Source organism: Brachyhypopomus gauderio, chromosome 13 (genome assembly GCF_052324685.1).
Source record: "Brachyhypopomus gauderio isolate BG-103 chromosome 13, BGAUD_0.2, whole genome shotgun sequence".
NCBI classification, from domain to species: domain Eukaryota; kingdom Metazoa; phylum Chordata; class Actinopteri; order Gymnotiformes; family Hypopomidae; genus Brachyhypopomus; species Brachyhypopomus gauderio.
In genome coordinates this window covers 3,929,957-3,950,930 of record NC_135223.1, presented here as the reverse complement: position 1 = coordinate 3,950,930, position 20,974 = coordinate 3,929,957, and the positions used below count along the sequence as shown (strand labels likewise).

The following is a 20,974-nucleotide window of genomic DNA, read 5'->3' as shown; positions in this document are numbered from 1 at the left end:
ATTCAAATATTAAGCAAGGGGTTCCTCCTCCTTCGTACGTGTATTTGGTAGGTTATTGTGAAAAAAACCCGTTTGAAATGTTAGTCCTGCAGCAAAGCACGATGGTTCTGTAGGAAACTTCAGCTTGGAAAAGGCCACTGAAATAATTTTGTAGAGCTCCACAGAACAGACTGGTTCCATTAGCAGCAACCTTGCAAATCTCTGCAATGCCAGTATAAGCTACTAGCCATCTAGCCCGGGAGCTCTGAGGATATTGCTTGTGAAGTCGTCACTGAAGGTATGTAAGTAGGTCAAGGCACAGGGTGAAAGCATGGTACTTACAGGATGATAGAACACTGGCACCTTGCAGGCTGATAAAAATGCTAATGATAATTACACATTGCAGCGCCTTTAACACAAACTAAATGTCCCCAAGGCTGATGTCCAAAGCATTAGCCTCAAAAGCTGATTATAAAGATCTCCATCTCTTAGGCTAATTAGGTTTTATTTTGCACCCTGTTCTAGCAATAGGTAGTTCATGGCTGATGCACCGTCTTCAAATGCACCATCTTCAAATTCTTATGGGAAAGATTGATCACGGAACGATCATTTTATGTTCCAGCGTCTTTGGCGATCCTTGGAAGCCTCAACTGCTGATGTAAAAGGCACTGTGAAAGCCTGACAGTACTAGAGCCTTACAAGTTAATTGGAAGTCTATGGTTGGTTCGCATTGTTGCTTTTTTTACACTGGCTGGCTAGAAACCTTGAAGGCTGATGTCAACTGCAGCAGTCTGAAAGGCTGAGAGTAAAAATGAGCATAAACCCGGCAGGCGAGAAGACCAACCATATATATTTTTTTAATTAAAAAAGATTTATTACTTTTAATGTTATTAGGTAGATATCTCCAAGGACGGCGTATCAAGGACTAGCCTTCAAGTCTCGCAGCAATCGCTACACCTGATTAGAGGCCCAGTCATTTTACTTTGCATCAAGTTTTGCCTTCACCAAAGGTTCTCAGGCCTCATGTAAAAGGCAAGCTGCTAGTGTCAAGGCTTATAGGAAAGATTCGTACTTCACTGGACTTTTAGAAGGAAGGCCATGGGGTTTTGGACTTCGCCTTCCTACATGCCTTCAAGGCTGATGCAACAGGCTAACTATTCTCAATATATATAGTATGTAATATATGCAATATGCAATATACAATATACAATATATTGCCTATGTAAGTTCGTGCTTAGGTAGCTGAACCCCATAATAAAATATTTGAATGCCAGCGCTGTTTTGTCATGCTGTGATCTTACTGGTTGTGCTTGAGGATGGTGTCGTTTCATAATTCCATTATTTCATTGGCTGAGCTCGAGGGGATGAGCTCTTTTAGCATGCAGACATCAAAGTCTATGTTCAAGGCTAATCTGTTTGTTATGCTGTAGGTTTTGTATTCTCAGAAAGTGCATAAAGTTTACACACACACCGCCTCCAAAAAGGATGAGATCTGAAAAATGTTGGTTTATAAATGTAGATTTTGCAGGTTTTACAAATGTAGGTTTTCTTCAAAGCTCTGGAGAATTCCCAGTGATCTCATTAAGATTCACAGAGGCCACTGTGCCCCTCGCCATCTCACACCTTGAAATAGTTTATCTCCTGAAATACTCCCACTTGTTGGTCACACATCTAACTAAAAAAAAAACTAAAACAAAAACAGAAAAAAGTGTGTGTGTGTGTGTGTGTGTTGGAGATTGGGGTTGATCCAAAAAATAATCATATGAGACTGATTGCCTCCAAGCACTAATACATCTGAGCAGTTTATTGGGGTATTTAGTGGTTTACTCTGAGAAATAACGGTGGGCTTATTTTCAAGTTAAGCTATTCCACTGGTCCCTTTCGTCTCTCAGCTGCTGGAGACAAAGTCTACAGATCGAAAACTGAACCTTCTTCACTTCCTGGTGAGCATTATACAGGAGAAATACCCTCACCTCCACACCTTTCACACTGAACTGCAATTTTTGGACAAAGCAGCACTAGGTAAGTACAAACACGCACACATAAACACACGTTCTTGTACCAATGTGTTGGAGTCTGTCGATGTATTTTTGTAATAAATCATATACTACTGCTGTATTACTATGACAATGTTCATCCCTCAACTTTACCAGCGCAATCGAATGGAATTTCTTTCTCTCCTATAGCTTTTCAAATGAAAGCTGCAATATGTGTAAATTTCAAAACGTTCCAGTGATTGAGACTTTTTGTTAATTTTGTTAATACATTGTTAATTTTGAACATATCGCAAAGCACGTAAAAAATATCTTCACTAATTTGGAATTTATAGAGTTTTACATTTGGTGGATTTATCAATGGTGCTCTGTCATCTTGTCCCTGTAAATACAGAAACAAGTCCGGAGTAGGACACTTTTTCAGCCCGGGAGTTTCATGCCCAAATCCGGCCCAAAATTATTTTTCCATCCCAATCAGCCCAAACTAGAGACTGACATGAGCCGGCCCATCGGGAATCCTCCCGAATCTCCTGATTAGCCACTCCGGCTCTGTACAGAAATATAAGCATACACATGCCCACCCATACACATGCCCACCCACCCAAAACCACCTAAGCTTTGTCTGAACCTTAAACCGAATACACATTTTGCACCACTTAAAGAAAAACGGCTCTACCAGTTCAAATCTATAATACATATGTGGCCTTGCCTCACTGTAAGCACCCTCAGTCAAGCAAACACACGTTCAGACTAACGCCTGTCCCCCTCACAGTGTCCCTGGACAGCATCTTAATGGACGTGCGTGCGCTGGAGAAAGGAATGGACATGACCCAGAAGGAGTTTGAGGAAGAGAAAGCCAGTCCCATCCTGAGAGACTTCTTGTCCAATAACAGCAGCCGTGTGAAGTCTGTGGTTAAAGATGCAAAAACAGCCCAGGTACGAACTACCAAAAACACTCGCCCAACCAGCCACGGTTACTTTCACTTAAATCTTCAAAGCATTTCAAATACCTCAATTTCTCCTCCAAAACCTTTTAAAAGAGATTTTCATCTAATGGCAACCATTAAATATCATAATATTCACATCCTTTGGAAATAAACATAAATTGTCACTTTTACTACAGTCATGGCCAAAAGTTTTGAGAATGACACAAATATTATATTTTCACATGATCTGCTGCCCTCTGGTTTTTATGTGTGTTTGTCAGATGTTTTTATCACATACAGAAATATAATTGCAATCATATTATGAGTAACAAAAGCTTTTATTGACAGTTAGAATGAATTAATGCAGCAAGTCAATATTTGCAGTGTTGACCCTTCTTCAGGACCTCTGCAGTTCTCCGTGGCTCTCAATCAACTTCTGGACCAAATCCTGACTGATAACAGTCCATTCTTGCACAATCAATGCTTGCATTTTGTCAGAATGTGTAGGTTTTTGTTTGTCCACCCGTCTCTTGATGATTGACCACAAGTTCTCAATGGTATTAAGATCTGGGGAGTTTCCAGGCCATGGACCCAAAATCTCTCTGTTTTGTTCCCTGAGCCATTTAGTCATCACCTTTGCTTTATGGTAAGGTGCTCCATCATGCTGGAAAAGGCATTGTTGATCATCAAACTGCTCTTGGATGGTTGGGAGAAGTTGCTCTCGGAGGACATTCTGGTACCATTCTTTATTCATGGTTGTGTTTTTAGGCAAGACTGTGAGAGAGCCGATTCCCTTGGCTGAGAAGCAACCCCACACATGAATGGTTTCAGGATGCTTTACAGTTGGCATGAGACACGACTGGTGGTAGCGCTCACCTCGTCTTCTCCGAACAAGCTGTTTTATAATTGCCATTATAAAAACTGAAGCAGTAGACTTTAAAAAAATTATATTTGTATCATTCTCAAAACTTTTGGCCATGACTGTAGTATTTCCTATCCTAGTATTTCTAGTGTTACAGTATAGATACAACACTGGACATCACAGAATCCATTCATTGCTTATACTGTCACTAAACTACCCAAAGACAAAATAACTGTTATTAACTCTTATTACCTGTTATTACCATTCAGAGTAATATGTTGAGTGCATGCGTGCACATATGGACTACACAAACATGTCCTCTGCAGGACATTCTTTAAACACCACACATATGAATATCATGTAGAATACTGGCTAACAAACACCTATCCCTACAATTATAGGCCACTGTATTAGAAATACTCACTCCGCCTACTAACAGGTCACATTATTACTCCTCCTTTCTGCGTGTATTTGTATAAGTGCACGAGTGCAGGCTTCGGTCCGTCTGACACCGTCTACCCCTTCACCATTGGTCAGATTGTCTGTTAGAGCGTGACCAATCACGGGACAGCACACAAGTGGAGCACCGACATTCACAATGATGTTGTGCTGGTGATGTGTTAAAGGGCTGATCTGTCTGTCTGTGTATGCAGGAGGTGTATGAGTCGGTGGTGGGGTACTTTGGGGAGGAGCCAAAAACCACGCCCCCCACTATGTTCTTCCCCATATTCATTAGGTTCATTAAAGCTTATAAGGTAATACTCTGTTAACATGTTATAAGCAGACAAAACTTCTATAATGTCATTTTAGCTTATTAAAGACCATACTAGGGTGTTTAAAGTTTTTAAATCAGCCTTTACTGACCATTCATGAATACAAACAAACAAACTTTTCAAGAGAGAATACAGTAAAAATCTAGATCAATTACCAAAAACACAAATGTTTTTCTGTTTGTGTGACTGCTGGTTTTGCTACAGTGCTTTGAAACTAGCTATAACTCTTTCACTCTAGTTGGCTGAACAAGAGAATGAGCAGAGGAAGAGAGATCATGTCATTGGTGGTGGTGACTGCATGGACACGCCCATCTCCGACTCAGCCAGGAATGGGCAAATGGCAAGCAAGGTAGCGAGAATAGGGTGGGCCAAGGAATTTGTGCTCAATCAAACAATATGCAAAACATGTGCAAACAAACACACACACACACACACACACACACACACACACACACACACCTCACATTTCACGTGTGTCCCGCTGTGCCTGTAGGTGGCTGTGTCGTCTCGGAAACCGCAGGTGGATTTCATCACGGAGCTGAAGCGGAGGCAGGTCTCCACTCTGGTGCGCGAGGGCAAAGACGGCGACATCGAGGACATCATTACAGGTCTGCGTGGGGTCAAGGGTCAAAGTGCAGCTAACAGCAGACATGCTAAGCCAATACCCATCATTAGAATGCAGCATTGAAACCAAGTCATTGAAATCATCAATCATTTTTGCTTTATTCCATACCTTTCATCGACTGTTTAGTTAAAACGTTTCAAAAAATCCCCCGATGTGTGCAGGCTCGAGGCGATTCTCTAAAAAGCCCAGAAAAAAACCTATTTTTTCATGTTCTCATGTTTTCTGATTCTTCTCTTTGTTCTTCTCGAGCCTGACTGTCTCGTATATGTTCTTTAGAGCTGGAACTATTTATAGTCCCTCCTCTCTCCTCCGCTTTCTCCCTCTCAGCCTTGAAGGCTGTGCCTTTCACTGCCCCATCAAGAAAGCGCTCTTCTCGTATGCTCTCTGACTCCTTCACTGACTTGAGTCCTTCATAGATCTTCTTCCTATTATTCCAGCTCTTTTTCTCCGAAGGTACACAGCACGCTATCTCCCGTTTTTTTTTTTACTCGCTGTAATGCACAGCATTCGTCAACTTGGATATAATCAGTAAGAAGCATAGCTGCACATTTTCCACATTGTTGTGTATGTGTGTGTGTGTGTGTAGGCCTGAGGAATCAGCCATACATAAGGTCAGATGGGGGGAGACGCAGCTACAAGTGGAAACCATCTCAGCGGCTTCAAGTGTCCTCGGACATCTCCCTGTAACGGACATTCCTGCACAGATCCGGTGTATATTCTCGTTACTACTACTCGTTGCTACACAAACAGTTTAATCATACAATCAAACAACAATCATGATTACAAACGAATCATCCACTTCTGGATCAGCGTTCTATCCTTGCCTGGGCTGCACATTAACCCAGAACAGTATTTCAGTACATCACAGCACCTTATGATCCACATGTTTGCAGACTAATCTATTGTAGGAAATCCCATAAAAGTAATAGATATTTTTTCGAATGGGTATACGACAAGTGACAACCCTCCTCATTTAATTACCTGTTTTAACTAAGATTGATTTTATACCTGGAATCCTGTGTTATTATGCGGACATAGCTAAATAAACTGCCGATGAAGGGACAGATTTCACTGTTGACTTGCGATATGCATGTTCTCCATATTAAAATATCATTTTTGCATATAGGGTTGCATACAGGGCTGCAATAATTGTCAGAGACAGTAGTACAAGATACTCACTTTAATACTCACAAAAACACAACAGAATATACAAAACCAACAGTCTCTGGTACATAGATTTTAGCATTAGATATTTTTTCCCCACTAGAGCAGCATTATAATTTCTCCATATAGATATATTTATATTGGTCAATGTGCATTCACACTTTATTGTTATTATCACAAAGTCTTTTGTTTTGTAAACACTCTACACGTTCTTGGACATGGATGAACCGTGTCTCCTGGGGTCGACAACATGACTCGTGGTTACACAGCCGTAGTCCAGTTCAAACGGTGTCAGTTCAAACGGTGTCAGTTACAAGGTTACGGACGACAGTAAAATGGGCCAGACCAACCTTCTTACACATATGATACTAATCTTAACAAAAAAATATCTCCTTTATACAGAATTCAGTCTATTTTACACTGAAAAAACTGAGCTTACAGAATCGCTTCCACATGCGTGACTTTAGGTATACTGTACATGCAGCTTAGCACTAACATTTCTTTATTAAAGAAAAATCGTACATACAAATTCACTAAATTAGTATACTGCAATAGCACAGAATATGTACAGCTAAGCTCCCCCCCCCCACACACACACACACATTAGTGTGTTAGTAGTTCTGTTCTCTTGCTCTTTATTATACGCTCATTCCCAGACCTCTACGTGTGCATTACCAGAGATATCGCAGCTGAACAACCCAACATTAGCGTGGCCTCTTAAAAACCCTCCGATTTACAAAGATTTTAGTTTCATTTCACAGCAGTTACTGGATAATTCATTGCAGTTACTGAATAATGTTTTAAGATTAGTTACTGAATATGTTTGGAGTTTAAGAGGTTATAATATTGTTGGTAAGACAACAGGTACATAAGAGACATGAGAAGTGTGCTTATGGGTGGGGCTTATGTCACCTTTGTGGGGTATTGACTACCAATCACACTTTTGTGGTAGGAAAACAATAATTTATTCCAGAGGCCACCGGTGACGTTGACACCAGCTTTGTACTGACCAATCCAACTGGCTCTCCTACTCTTCCCTAGCTGCGGATTGTGGGATTGGGCATATGACTGGGAGCGAGTTGGGTCAAAGGTTGAGGGTTTTAAAATCCACTTCAGATCACCCGCAGGCTTTAAAGTGCTGCACTTCTAAATGTCACTTATCGACATGTGTTTACAACAGTTTTTGATTGTCTTGGATCAAAATTTCAGCAATAAAGTCTTTTGTACTTTTAACTCAAGGAGACAAGCAAAGATGAAGCAGTTGGGTGATGTATATGAAATGTGATGAAAATCAAATAATTTCTGTCAAACTATGAATTAAGTCCGTGGGAATGTATATTACAAGTAGGTTACAATTTAATATCCACGACCAACACAATCCACTTCTTACTGTCAGTATTTCTGGATACATTTTCTCATATATATTAGCATAGATTTCCATATAGGAGTCAAAGATAGTGCTGAGTAACTGTTCAGGTCAAACATTTAGTTGCCATGTTGAGGTTTGAAAGATAATTAAACGATTAACTCTGATTTTTTTAAATTTAGCTCTGAAATTGGAAATGATTAAATGTGGTATACAAACGTTCACAGTAATGGTGTGCTCACTTTGCATATGTTGGACAAGGGAAAGGTATTAAATATGTCTTAAATGAAATTCTTAAATTCTTAATTTTGCAGATTCTGTCAATATATCCTCTCATTCTGAAGTATAAAAATACAAAATATTCTAATTGTATGAAATACTACATTTCATAAACACCTTTTGGCAACAAATACATTTTAACATATTACCGTAACTATCACAAATGACAACGGTTAGTTTGATGCTATCTTTAATATGGTGCTAAATGACAGCAAGGTATAGTAACATCTCTTAAGTGCTGTATGATTTTTACTTTTTTTTGTTTCATTAAGATTCATCTTGTCCATATGAACAGTTTGGCTGTCATACCATTTCCTCCACACTCACGATGCTTGTTCACACTCACGAATTAGTGCCTACGTACGCAGTTTTAATGCACCATATGATGTTATTTTATTATATGTACAGTGATACTTACATTCTTACATTTACCAAACATGATTTTAATATCTGACCTTTTTATAACTTACCCTAATATACTACACATATTGTAAGACATGCACCTTGATGTTCAGTATCCTACTGGGGATCCACTGTGTCCATCATCCTCATAGGCTCCTTTCACCTTCAGCAATCACCTAAGATAGGATCAGATCTTAGGGGAGGAGAGAGGAAAGGACAGTGATTGGCTAAAACGTATGCCAGTCAACATCCAGTAAGAAAAGGGGGGGGGGGCTGTGGTTGACCATTGAGAGGAAACGGGCTGAAAGGGATCTAGAATTTGATTGCATTCGATCCAAAGGGATCAACTGCCCCTTCTCTTATACAAATATACCTATACAAAGTTTATCTGAATGCTTTAGGCAGGGGTTATCGCCTTGAGTACAGACTGACAAACGAAGCACTATGTAAACCCGTTATGATTTAAAAGCTAAACAACAGCTAACAACTCACTTTGACGATCGGTGAAGTTTGGTTTTGGCCTCTCAAAATTGTTAAAAAAATACACTGCTGTAGGAAAAACTGCCTCAATGTTCACTGTCACTAACTCAAAATATTTGGGCCAGAAATGTGACATAAATCTGTCACCCAGTGCACCCTGACAATAAATAGAACAAAACTAGCTGATGCAGTTCACAACATGTCTACATCGAGAATCGTGATGCCCTGTTTTCTGTGTGGTGATAAGCTTTAAGGTAGCTATTAGCTGTTGCCTAGCCTTTAATTCCAAGAACTAAACTCAGAAGAATAAGTAATCTGGACAAGTAATAATTTGCTTATTTCGTGATGTCTAAAAAACCTTATGCATTACCTTTCCCTGACAAAACAACCCATTGAATATGTAGTGCTGTGTAGCCCCTACAGAATGATAGGAGCCCAGCACAAGCAACGGCTGAGTTGATGGTGAAATACAAAGTGTCCTTGTTTATCCATTGCAGATCTGTGAAGCAAATGGAAAAGCGAGGATTTATGGGGTGGTGGGGGTGGGGGTGGTGGTGGTGGTGGTGGAGTGAGGAAGGATCAGCCAGTGAGGAGAGACGGAAATATCAATTGCATTTTCCTAATGCAACGGTAGCCCCCGATGTTCAATTGTGAAAGCGCACGCAAGCATATTTTGTAAACCAGAAGGCTTCGTCCCAATACTCCCTAAGGCCCTGGAGTTGTGTTCCACCCTAGTGCCCTATACATCTGGGCCAGGCAGCGACGTGTAACACAACAAAAATGTCTATTGGCTAGATTGCTTAACCCTTGCTTTAAAAGTGCCGTGTTTAGCTTATGTCTCTCATATTCTATGCGATGTTTTTTAGTGATCACAGTGCAACAGCCTGTCTGATAAGAACTTAAACTAGACCATTTATGATTTAACTGAAAACAAAAAAATCACTTTTATTAGAGGTAGATGAGGTGTTGTGACTTTAATCAAGGAATGTGTCGCTCGAAACACTTCCTGTGATCAGATCAAACCTGGCTCAGATCTAAGAGTTGCTGAACCTGGCGTGCCTAAGAAAATGTCTCGAGGGTAAAACTTCTCTGCTAGTGTAATTTAAAACTGGGCTCACTTGAGGTATGCACAGACACATTCTGTGAATTCATGAACTTTGATATTTTCCCTCTCTTTTATATTTCTGTAGTTTACTCCTTTAGTTTACTCTAAAACAGACTTTAGCCAGACAGGCAAAAGGTCTTCTTGAGCACAGTTTACATAGAATTTAAATATATTTATGCAAGTGTGTGCAATCTTAAAATGTAAACCTAATGCACAATGTCCCAATGACCAAACCAAAGCCCATTTCAAAAGCAAACCCTAGCAAACACTCCCATTCAGGCACTATGTCCATCCTGACATTTAGGAGAAACAAACCAGTTGACCATTCATGAATAAAACATCCTCATGGCCCCTTAATCTCCACAGGCATCTGTGTAACTGTCACTGTGGTTTACGCATCAGGCTGCTTCCTGAGCCAAAATGGCAGACAAGGAGCTAGGGTCACCAGACAGGGACCTCTAATTTACCGCAAGGACCTGTTTTCCAGAGGCGAGCCCAGATGAAGGTGGGTTGCCTGGAAGAGGGCGTCACTCGCGGCTTTGTGGAGTGCCAGATTAGCCTGACCTTTGCGCGGGCACAAAAGTAGCAACGGTCCATCTCTAACAGCCTTCTGACAGATGGGATGAGGCTCCGCCCAGCCCGGCCACTGTCCATGGTGCTCATGACTCAGTGGTGATCAGACTGCAAGGTTGGCTGTTCCTCAGATAACCCACTTAAAGTCCAGGTATGGTTTAGCTCTGTGTTAAGGGCAAAGCACAGAAGCTTTTCAGTGTTGCCTTAGTGCGTTAAAAAGGAGCCCGCTCTCAAAAAATTTCAGTAAATAGTGTTACAAACAGCCGAGTACAATTTTCACAAATTTGACAGTGATGAAGAATGTTAATGTAGCATAATAAATTAAGCCAAAAGGTTAGTTAATTAGCATAAAGTAAAAAAAAAAGGATTGTACTCTTGTTAAAGGTATGACATTCTAGATGCCTGATCTGTCAAAAAGAACTTCTTGCATTAATAACATTAAAAACACAAAATATGTAGAGCCTTAAAGGTTCTTCGGTATGTGTGTATGCTACAAACTATGAACATGTTATTTTAATGTATGAGGCATAAAAAAAATGTCCAGGAATTTAGAAAAAAATTTAAACTCGTAAGTTAAACATCAGAGTGCCTCTCCATAACATGGGGTTTCCCTGGGAGATAATAAGGAGCACTCTCCATATAGAGTTTGGGAGAAACCACTCAAACAACAGAAAGCGTTTCACTAGCAGTACTGCTCCTTAAGAATCGGCCAGAGTTGGTTATCAGTCTGATGAGAGCAGGACCTGCTCAAGTGGTTCAGTGGTGCAGTGTTGAAGCAGCATACACCCATAGTAACTTGCTCCACCTCATGGATGTTGTTTCTATAGGCACGAGCTTGGCCGTAGGTTCTGTGTATACTTTTTAAGGGGTTTATTTCAGCGCTGCAAAGATCAAACTGGAGGATTAGTACTGGCAGATTTCCTGTTGGGTTTGATTAAGGCCGAAAGCCATTACGAAGTGAACAAAACAAAACGTTCTGCCAGAGAAAAGCCGTGTGGGCAACTGCAACTGTTCTCTGTTGGTTTCCGTGGAGCCAGACTGTTAACTCTCTAGCCAATGAGGCTCGCTGACAGGTATCCATGACAACCACACTTTGGCAGCCATAATTCGATTGGGCAAGCAGACGAGAGATTGATGGGAAGACCCGTCTCTTCCTCACGCCTATGCTACTTGAAATCAATTAAGGGAAACTACTTTTACCACAGTTTTCCAGCTTAACACACCTAAGACAACCCAAAATAAGGGTGGCTGACACGAGTGACAGTGGCCCTCAGCCTCAAACCACTGATATCGCCTTCACTTTTTGTCTTGCGTTTTTAGACCCACAGCTTTACTTGAGAACTGTCAGGATCCAAGCAGAAAAGATTTTAAGAGCTGACATTGCATGGCTAATTGGGAGAATCACTCCTGTTCCTTTTCCAACTGTCTGTCTGTCCTTGGATCCATTACAAGTGAGTGAGACAGCCCAGCGCGCTGCAGTGAGACAGTCAAGACGTGTAGCTCTCAGCTAGCTAATGGCCTAAAGATCATTCATGCAAGAAAGTGAGACAGAGGTTGGCCCAAATGTTAACTGGAGAGGAACACAACCTCACTGTCTTCTCTCACTCTCTCTCTTTGTTTCTATTTTCATTCTCCTTCTTTCCCCTAGGCGTCCCCGTAGTCAGTCTCCTCTCTCTCTCTCTCTTTCTCTTATTTCTTTAGAGTGTGTTGGGGGAAGAGCTGCCCTGCTCTGACTGTGAAGGCTGCCCTCAGAGATGTGTGTCCCACAGGGGAATCTGTAGTGCTGTCTGTCGCTGTTCTTCTCACAGTCGGACTCTCCCCGTTTCATCTCCACAGAGTATCCTGCTCTTCAACCAACCTTGCAGTTTTTAATGAAGCTCAATATTTTTTTCCCCGTTCTTTAGTAATGCTATCTCTTTCTTTTTCATCTGCTTGAGATTTAGCCTCTCCTTTCATCCTGCTGTAACTGAGTCTCTATGGTACCTACATTTTAGACAGAAGTTTTCATTTAAACTTTTCTTTGGCCCTAAGAGTTGACTTGGAGAAAAAAATGTTTTGTACTGAGTTGGGTTACATGGGTTTACAGTTTCTGTGTCGTTGTCGACAGTGTTTGCGCTTGGCTTAGCCTGATCAACACAGGTTGGGTAAAATCATATATGTTCAACCATGAACCGAAAAGAATTTGTAGTCAAGCAAAGAAACAAAACGTGTTAGCACACTGTGGCATGTTTTGTAGCCTTTTATGGTCCTTTGCTACAAACAGCGGTCTCAGAATTAGCCGCATTGTCGTCGAGGTAACGTCAATATTAAGGCAAGCTACACTGACACTTCAGCCCACTCTACCTGTAGCCAGCCTAGCTAGCTAGCTATGGCCACACAAAACAAACCAAAACCCTATTTTTTTGTGGACTGTTTTACTTTTGATTATGTTAGAATATTAAAAAAACAGTAACAGAAGAATCTTTAGCTACAGCAACACAGTCGCAAAGCTCATAATGTTCACTTGCTTGGTCCTGTTATAGAATTAGACTGAGGAGAAGAAAGTCCAAGTAGTTGATGATACAGTCCCAGAGACCCTGAGCAGACATCAATCTTTCCCTGTTTTTGTCAAGCTGGACTATAAATTGGCCTTGGTGAGGAGCCTTGTTATACTCTAATGCAGTGACTTGTATCCAACCCAAGTTATAAATGTTAGAAGAACACTGTAGTTCTTATACACTATATAGGATGAACCCCACTTGACTGGTGTAATATAGACGTAAAGCAGACCTGCAGGACGCTTTATCTGGCACTGAAACGGAAGGATGGTACAAGGGCAGAGACCCAAGAGGGTCTTTAAGACGCAGGAAGGAGGCATTCTGGGCCTGCAGTCTGTATCGACAGTGTGATGCCAGAAAAACGCTTCGGGGTAAAAGTGCCTGTTTACAGAAGTTAAATGTCAACCCAATCCAATCGCAAGTGCTGAAAGAGTGAGAGAGAGAGAGAGAGAAAGAGAGAGAGAGGAGGGAGATGCAAGCACACAACGTGGGCAATGGGGCACAATTTGGAAAGCCTTCCAAAACCTTTCTTCCAAAACACTGATGCCTTACAGCAGCCACAGGGCCTTGGAGAGCCGCTGCCGTGTGCTCTGAGCACAGGTTCACGGGATGCGTAAAGTCTGTTTTGGAAGAACATGGCAGGAAGGAAGAAACCCGACATCTAGTGCTGCCGCTGTGATGGACGCTTGTAGGTTTTCAGACTCAGGATCGATCGGCAACAGGGTCTACACACAGCAGCTAAAAGGACCATTAGTGGACAACTGTGACTAGAACAACTAATAGTAACTGACATTCCCCACAGGTGACGCTCATCCACTACTGAACCAAATAAGTCCGTAGATATTAACCAAAGACCCGCTTGGCTCCTATTGATGGAGTTTGTGCGTGGCTAGCTTCACGGGTGATCGGCTAGTGCGGTTGTTAGCGCTGGGCTGCTGCTAGCATAGCAGCAAGCCTCCCAGCGCCACAGGCCGCGCGTAGCCGCGACTCGGGCTCGGAATCGCGGGTGTTCGGGTCGGGTCCATCGGCGGGCGTGGGAGCGGCCGCCGTTAGAAGTGGAATACCTGCTGCTGGCCCGGCTGGAGTTTGGGGAAGTCCTCACGCTGTTTCCGCCCCTTACGCTCCAGGCTGCTCTGCTGCAGGTGTTTGAGGCGGAATGTCGCCGACGGCTTGGCAGACCCGGGGGACGTGCTCACGGACTGCGGACGAGGGAGAGCAGAGCAGACAGATGGGCAGGGTCAGTTTGGTGAACGATGTCAAAGTGAACAGCCTCTTATCTGCATTGTCACAAGAGAAGCAGGAAAGGCAGTCAGGGTGAAAATCCAGAGTTGTTAATTAGAGGACCTGAGGTGAGAGAGAGAGAGAGAGAGAGAGAGAGAGAGAGAGAGAGAGAGAGAGAGAGAGAGAGAGAGAGAGAGAGAGAGAGAGAGCCTGGGGAAGAATAGAAGGGCAGACCGACGCTTAGCTTGTGTCCTCAAACGCATGGTACAATTCTCTCTCTCTCTCTCCTCTCCCTTTCCTCCCTTTAATTTCCCAACGCTGTGAACAACAGAACGTGCTTGCGTCGCATACACCCCCCCCCCACACACACACACACGCACGCATGTGCACATACACACACACACACACACACACACACACACACACACACACACACACACACACACACACACAGTGCCTTTAAATGGCTGACATTCCCGCCTATTACACCAGCCCAGCAGAACACACCCATGCAACAAACTGCCCAAAATAAATTAGTCCGCCACAGCGATTATGCTTAGCAGCATGGAATCGTTCACCAGCCAATTTACTGGAAGTAACCCTACTTTGCACCCACCCCACATTTTATTAGAGATTAATTGGGGTACAGCAACAACCAATGACCTCTGTGTTGCCAGGCGAGGTTTGCCAGCCACCTTCTATACTGTTCTGCACTAGTCAGCCCTCTAGAGCACTGTTGCCTGGATATCACTTTGGGGGCCCACCATTCACAACCCTGCTTCAGCCCAACATAACAGATGCATGACTGTGAGTTGGTTAATTAGGCACAGAGGTTAATCAGACACCGAAGTTAATCAGACACAGCGGAGTTTCTGGGGCTATGTGTCAATTCCCCTGCTGCTAGTTGTCAGAAACCATTTATGAGTGTGCGGTCTGCCTGTGTGTGTTGATTTCACAAAGAAACGCGTTTCTTGGTCTCGAAGGAATGTCCACCCTGCTCTGTCCAGAAACCCGGTTACGGTGTGTGAGGAAAAGCTGGCATGATATTAGAACATGACCATGAACATGGTCCTTCATGGTACATTACTAACACATGTTCCATGCTGGCTCCTGTCTGCAAGTCCTGAGCATCAAAAATAATTTTTTCCATACCTATCAGAGCACAAATACCATTATACATTTAGACATTATCATCACAAACATCCCACACTACAAGCCATCAAGCTAGAATGCTAACCTAAACTATCCATCAAAGCCATTAACATTACTGAAAATGCTCTCTCTTTTACTCCCACATATCCTCTTATCTATTATTAAAGGGAGAACAATTATCACTTCTCTGATGAAAAACACTGCACCAAAGTTTGTGTGCACCACTACGTTATATACCTTCCTTGCTAGCTACTGAGCTCCTAAGGCACCTCAGGCATATTAGAACAGGGCTAGGGTTGTCAGTCAGCTAACTCAGCTAAGTCAGTAGGCTAGCTCATTAGGCTGTCTGGCAAAATTAGAATTTTTAATTTACATTTTTGGAACATGAAGGAGAAAAGATAAAAAGGAAAGAGAGGGCCTTTCAGTTGACACAGAGACTAGCATTAGATTTGTCACAGTGTATTGCTACATGCCTGCTAGTCGGAGAAGCTGCCCTTGTTATAACTACGAGCTCATTTGAATCGTGTCAATGGCAGCATTTGTCTGCTTCTCGCTACGGATGCAGCCGAGACACAACAACTATAGCTACAGCTACAACTACAGCTACAGCTACAACTACAGCTACAACTACAGCTACAAATACAAATGCCGGAGACACAAGGCAAGAGAAGAAAGGAATAGAACAAGTCTTCGGCTGCAAGAACAGAGCACCAGCTCCACAGAGGATCGGGCTGAGGTGCGAGAGGAAGTGAGCGTGGGGTCCAGAGGCAGGAAGGAGTGAGGGGCGGGGCAGGTTAACTGGTTACTTTGGTTACCTCTCTCCTCAGAGGGCAGTGGGGCAACACGGCCAGAGAGGCGGTGCTGGCACATGAGGGTCGTGGGAGAGAGTTGGACTTGGTGGTGGTGGTCAACCTTGCTGGAGCTCGCTGGAAGATCTGCCACGTGGGTGTGTGAGCATTGTGTGTGTGTGTGTGTGTGTGGGTGTGTGTGTGAGAGAGAGAAAGGAATTGAGATAGTCCATCATTAAAACCTAATGTACGGGGATCACGGACATGATGAATAAAAAAAAGTATACGACTATATGTCAGCAAACAAAAATATTTGTCTGCAACAACTAGTAATTCTAAGACCAGTCCTTCAGGCTTGATTCTGTCACATTTACATCAAGCATGTTCTCCATGGCCATCCGAAGCTTCGTTTTACCTCGAGCTCCGCCATGATCTTCTCCTCCTCGTCCTCGTCCTCTTTCACCCCGGAGGCAGCAATGACTGGTGGGGTGGAGGCGGGGCGGGGCCCGTCCGAGTTCGAAGGTCGTCTGAGCTTGACGACAGACGTCTGAGTTGCTGTGTCTGAGTCCTCACCGTTTTCACTCTTCTCAAGTTTCTGCAAGGAAAATGCAGGCACATCAGAGAGTGCAGCTGTGTATATGTTGTGTGTGCATGTATATTTATAAATACATACACACACTCAGCCATCTGCATTTGCACCTGAGCTAATGCTGGTGTGTGAACATTATATATATATTATATAGTAGTCATCTATTCTCAACTCGTGTCTGTGAATATTTGTTCCCAATGCCCACATTTAATCAGATTATGTCTGAGATCGTACACTAAGTGGGGGGGGTTTGAGGGTCAGAACAACTATCCAGAACGATCCAGGAGTACACCGTGAATATAGCAGAAGAACACGAGGTGAACGGGAATGAGGATCAGGAACCCTCGTGGGAGGACAAACCCCTGCATGGTGTGTCCTGGATGATACGGAGAAACCAACCAATGGCTAGAAAAGGCTGGATTGATGGCGGCAGAGGAAAAAAACTCTGAATACCAGATCAATAGAGGCTACCACAGCAGGCAGGACCCCCAGATGCAGGCGGTACAAAGATCCCCCTGGGATCATCCAGCACATAATAGCTGCTAGCAGGATGCTAGCAGGATGTGTACATGGAACGTCCTAACCAAGTGTTTGGGGTTGTTTTTGGAAACCTTGCGTGCTGTCCTGTCATTTTTACTACCTTTATATCTGTGTGTGTATATTTGGCAAATTGTTGGGAAAACACACTTCGAATGAAAAGCTCAAATACAGCAGGAATGCGTTGCTTACTTTCAAATTCTTGCTAACAATGATGACCTCTCCGCTGCTGTTGGTTGTGAGCCCATGGCCTGATGGGAAACTGCGTCGTGGGGGTGGAGGGGGTGGAGATTTGGACGGCTTCTCCGTCCGGTGCCTTGCTACTGTCAGCTCCCCTGTCATCAGTCAGTCAATAACACACACACACACACACACACACACACACACACACACACACACACACACATACAACAAACACTCAGCCGGGGTGTGTCCAAATCTAGCTACACTCGTGCAGAATTGCACTCTTATTACACATAGCACAAGCACATAATGCCCAGCAATCAATAGCACATTTACCGTGAAAAAGGGGCAGCTCCAAGCGCAGACACAATTAGAGCTGCAGCGTTTTAAACAAGCCTTAGTCTGTGCTGCACCAGCAGCCAATATCAAGCATCGCCTTCTCTCGCTGAAACAGATGCGCTTGTCCGCAAACACAGCGAGAACTCTGTGCTAATCCTGAACACGGCGACATCCCCCCGGTGGAAGGAGATGTTCAGGAGCAGGAGATGTTCAGGAGCAGGAGATGTCTGAACTGCTCCATGAATCCCTCTTGCTCTGCCGTTTGGTCGGCGTTTTAGTACTGGGGGGTTTTTGCTGCTTCATTCCATTTGAAAAACGTCAGTATTTTTGCAGCCCTGATCGTGTTATGAGTTCGGACAAATTATCTTGCCATGCCTGAACTACCCTGATCCCTCTGAAAATTCAGGAGAGCAAAAATGCAACCGGAACTTCCCTTGGCTTTGGTATTATGGAAATATGCAATGTGTATGCTAATATACAGGATATGTATGCTAATATACAGAATATAAATATATATGCTAAAATACAGACTATATATGCTAATAGAAAGAAAAATGTAACACCTTTTAATACATAATATACTAATGCAATGGAATAATCAGCACCTGCTAGTGTTCTCAACCCTTTGGCCACCTGGGACGTTCTTCTAGTGTGGGGAAAAACATTCGGACCCCCACCGATTTATATTATGAATATGTTCCAGCTCCTCAAATTAGGGAAATATGGACCATCTGTAACGACGGTGGTAGGGACGCACACACACCGCGTTAGAGAGAGCGAGGGAGAGGTGGAACCAAGTGCCACAAAAACAAAACAGAACTAAAAGGAGTGCCTGAATAACCGCGGACTACTCAACGCGTAAAAGAAACAAAGCGAAAACAAGGACGTCAGGGGAAGTAGCTGACTAATAGCAAAAAGGCTATATAAACAAAAAACCCTTCCCAAACAAACGGCAATGGGATAGGAATGTAACAGGTTGAGGAAAACTTGAGGGAGGTCAGTAGCGACGCAGGAGAGAACTCGAAAAAGACAGAGAATATAGATACGAGAGAGAGATGACGAGATACCTAAAGAGGCACACGCTGTAACAGAGAAAGAGAGAGGCTGAGAGCGTAACGGCATAACCAAAACGAATCAGCAATGATCTGTCTCCAAACGCTTCCTTATGAAGCCATGGCAACAGGTGAGACAGATCATTGCTGATTGCGCTGCTGGAGTCTAGGACTGGCTCGGGTGCCCCTAGCGGACGTAGATGGCACGGCATCCGAGCCAGCCCTGACACCATCATGTTGATTTGATGGGAGATTTGATGGCAGCTCTACATTCTCCAAGGACATTTCATAGAAGTGCTTCCTCAGGTCAAGGCTAGGATATTTTTTCTGATGATTTTATTTGTCATTCCTTTGTATTTCTGATAATACCAGAAATATTATATATAATGATAAGTAATTCTGATTGGAGAGCTCACCTCGGACTAAACTCATCGCTCACCTCGGACTAAACTCATCGCTCACCTCGGACTAAACTCATCGCTCACCTCGGACTAAATCCAGCGCTCACCCTGAACTAAACCCAGCGCTCACCCTGAACTAAACCCAGCACTCAACTCAGATTAAACCCAACTAATATACTAGTCAACAGAAACATAAACACTCAGTAGAATCTAGTATACTGGTACAAGATACACCCTCTTATATCTATATGTTAATATACAGTAACCTAACAGTGGCGAAGAACTAATAGGCTAATATACAGGAACATGGAACGCCCTCTAATGAATAAGGGACTGGGGCTAAATTACCCCTCCTGTGCTCCTGTGCGTGATTAGTGAAGAGTCTCACCCGATCCCCTGCGTAGTGCATTTTCCTTGCTCCCTGGCTTGGGGGAGGATTTCACAGGGTGGTGTTCAGGTGTAGAGGTGGGTGTGGATGAGGCCGACGCAGGTTTGGGGAGGGAGGTGATCTGTGGTTTCGGGGGCACGGCCGGTTTGGTGATCTGTTTAGCGGCAAAGTCCAGGTCGGGTATGGCCTTCATGAGCTCTGCCTGCGTCTGCTCCAGGAGACGGTTGATGTCCTGCGTGCTGAACTGGGTTAAACTCGCACGCTTCTCCTCCCAGTCCCGCTCTGCTGCCTGCACACACACACACACACACACACACACACACACACACACACACACACACACACACACACACACACAGGCAGGCACAAAGCAACATCAGTATGCAGTCCACTCAAAACCTATTACTCACCTGCACTCAAAATCTATTATTCGTCTAAATAATTATAGTGAGTTACTTCACACACACACACACACACACACACCCACCCACCCACACGCACACACACACACACCCCAGAGCTATAAACCCACTCAGAACAAGCATCTCCAGCACCAGCCGCAACACGTCCTGGACGTGGCCCCTGGGTGGTGGTCTAGCGGCCCTTACCAGACGCACTTCCACGGACACGCCTTTGTCCAGCTCCCTCCGGGCCAGCGGCTCGTCCAGGACGCGAGTCTTGCCCATCACAACCGAGGTGCCATCCTGCACAGGCAGGCTGCTGTCCACCGCACCCGCCCCTGCCAGCCAGCTCCCCAGGGTGGTAGTGCCCGTTAAAACACTGGCACCACAAAGACTGGAGCCCAGACTGCTGCCAAGGGCACTGGAAAGGCTCGCAGTGGACCCTGAAATGAATGAATGAATAGATGAATGAATGAATTAAGTCAATCAAACATTTCCAAGACACCTAACTTCTACCAAGATGATTCATTTCTGCACTGCCTAAGTGAAATATGTTTGAATAGTTTTACAATTATTGTCAGCTAATGCAAAGTAAACGAAAACCTAATCAGAACTAACAGCCAGAACTGACTGGGGTGAATTCATTAGCTATCTAACAGGTTAGCAATCAAGATAATCAGATTGCTTACTAAAGTATTGGGATAATCCTCTTCTATGTAAATTAGGCTCTGAGTTGAGGATACGTTCTCTTAGAACCGTTTGAAGGATTGTCCTGGTGAACCTAGTAGTACTAAGCACTAATTAGTGGTTTCACGTATGGATCCAGGTATGATTTGCAGAGGTGAGAACTGAAGGTGC

At 43.5% G+C, this 20,974-nt stretch overlaps 2 protein-coding genes across 3 annotated transcripts in view; one reads left to right on the top strand and one right to left on the bottom strand.

Annotated features, from left to right (window-relative positions):
* The window catches only part of fmnl1b (formin-like 1b), a 32,797-nt gene extending 26,576 nt beyond the window's left edge, over positions 1–6,221 (top strand). For both annotated transcript variants that reach the window (XM_076970346.1, XM_076970347.1), the window contains 6 exons: positions 1,872–2,001; positions 2,746–2,909; positions 4,415–4,516; positions 4,773–4,883; positions 5,028–5,142; positions 5,746–6,221. In XM_076970346.1, the coding sequence (XP_076826461.1) occupies positions 1,872–2,001; positions 2,746–2,909; positions 4,415–4,516; positions 4,773–4,883; positions 5,028–5,142; positions 5,746–5,846 (723 nt within the window). In that variant the 3' untranslated portion in view covers positions 5,847–6,221. The remainder of the gene's footprint in view (positions 1–1,871; positions 2,002–2,745; positions 2,910–4,414; positions 4,517–4,772; positions 4,884–5,027; positions 5,143–5,745) is intronic.
* A 103-nt stretch (positions 6,222–6,324) lies between these two features.
* The window catches only part of srcin1b (SRC kinase signaling inhibitor 1b), a 37,523-nt gene continuing 22,873 nt past the window's right edge, over positions 6,325–20,974 (bottom strand). Inside the window, 5 exon segments of the mRNA XM_076970345.1 lie at positions 6,325–14,264; positions 16,642–16,821; positions 17,545–17,687; positions 19,716–20,004; positions 20,324–20,559. Of these exon segments, the coding sequence (XP_076826460.1) occupies positions 14,115–14,264; positions 16,642–16,821; positions 17,545–17,687; positions 19,716–20,004; positions 20,324–20,559 (998 nt within the window). The 3' untranslated portion in view covers positions 6,325–14,114.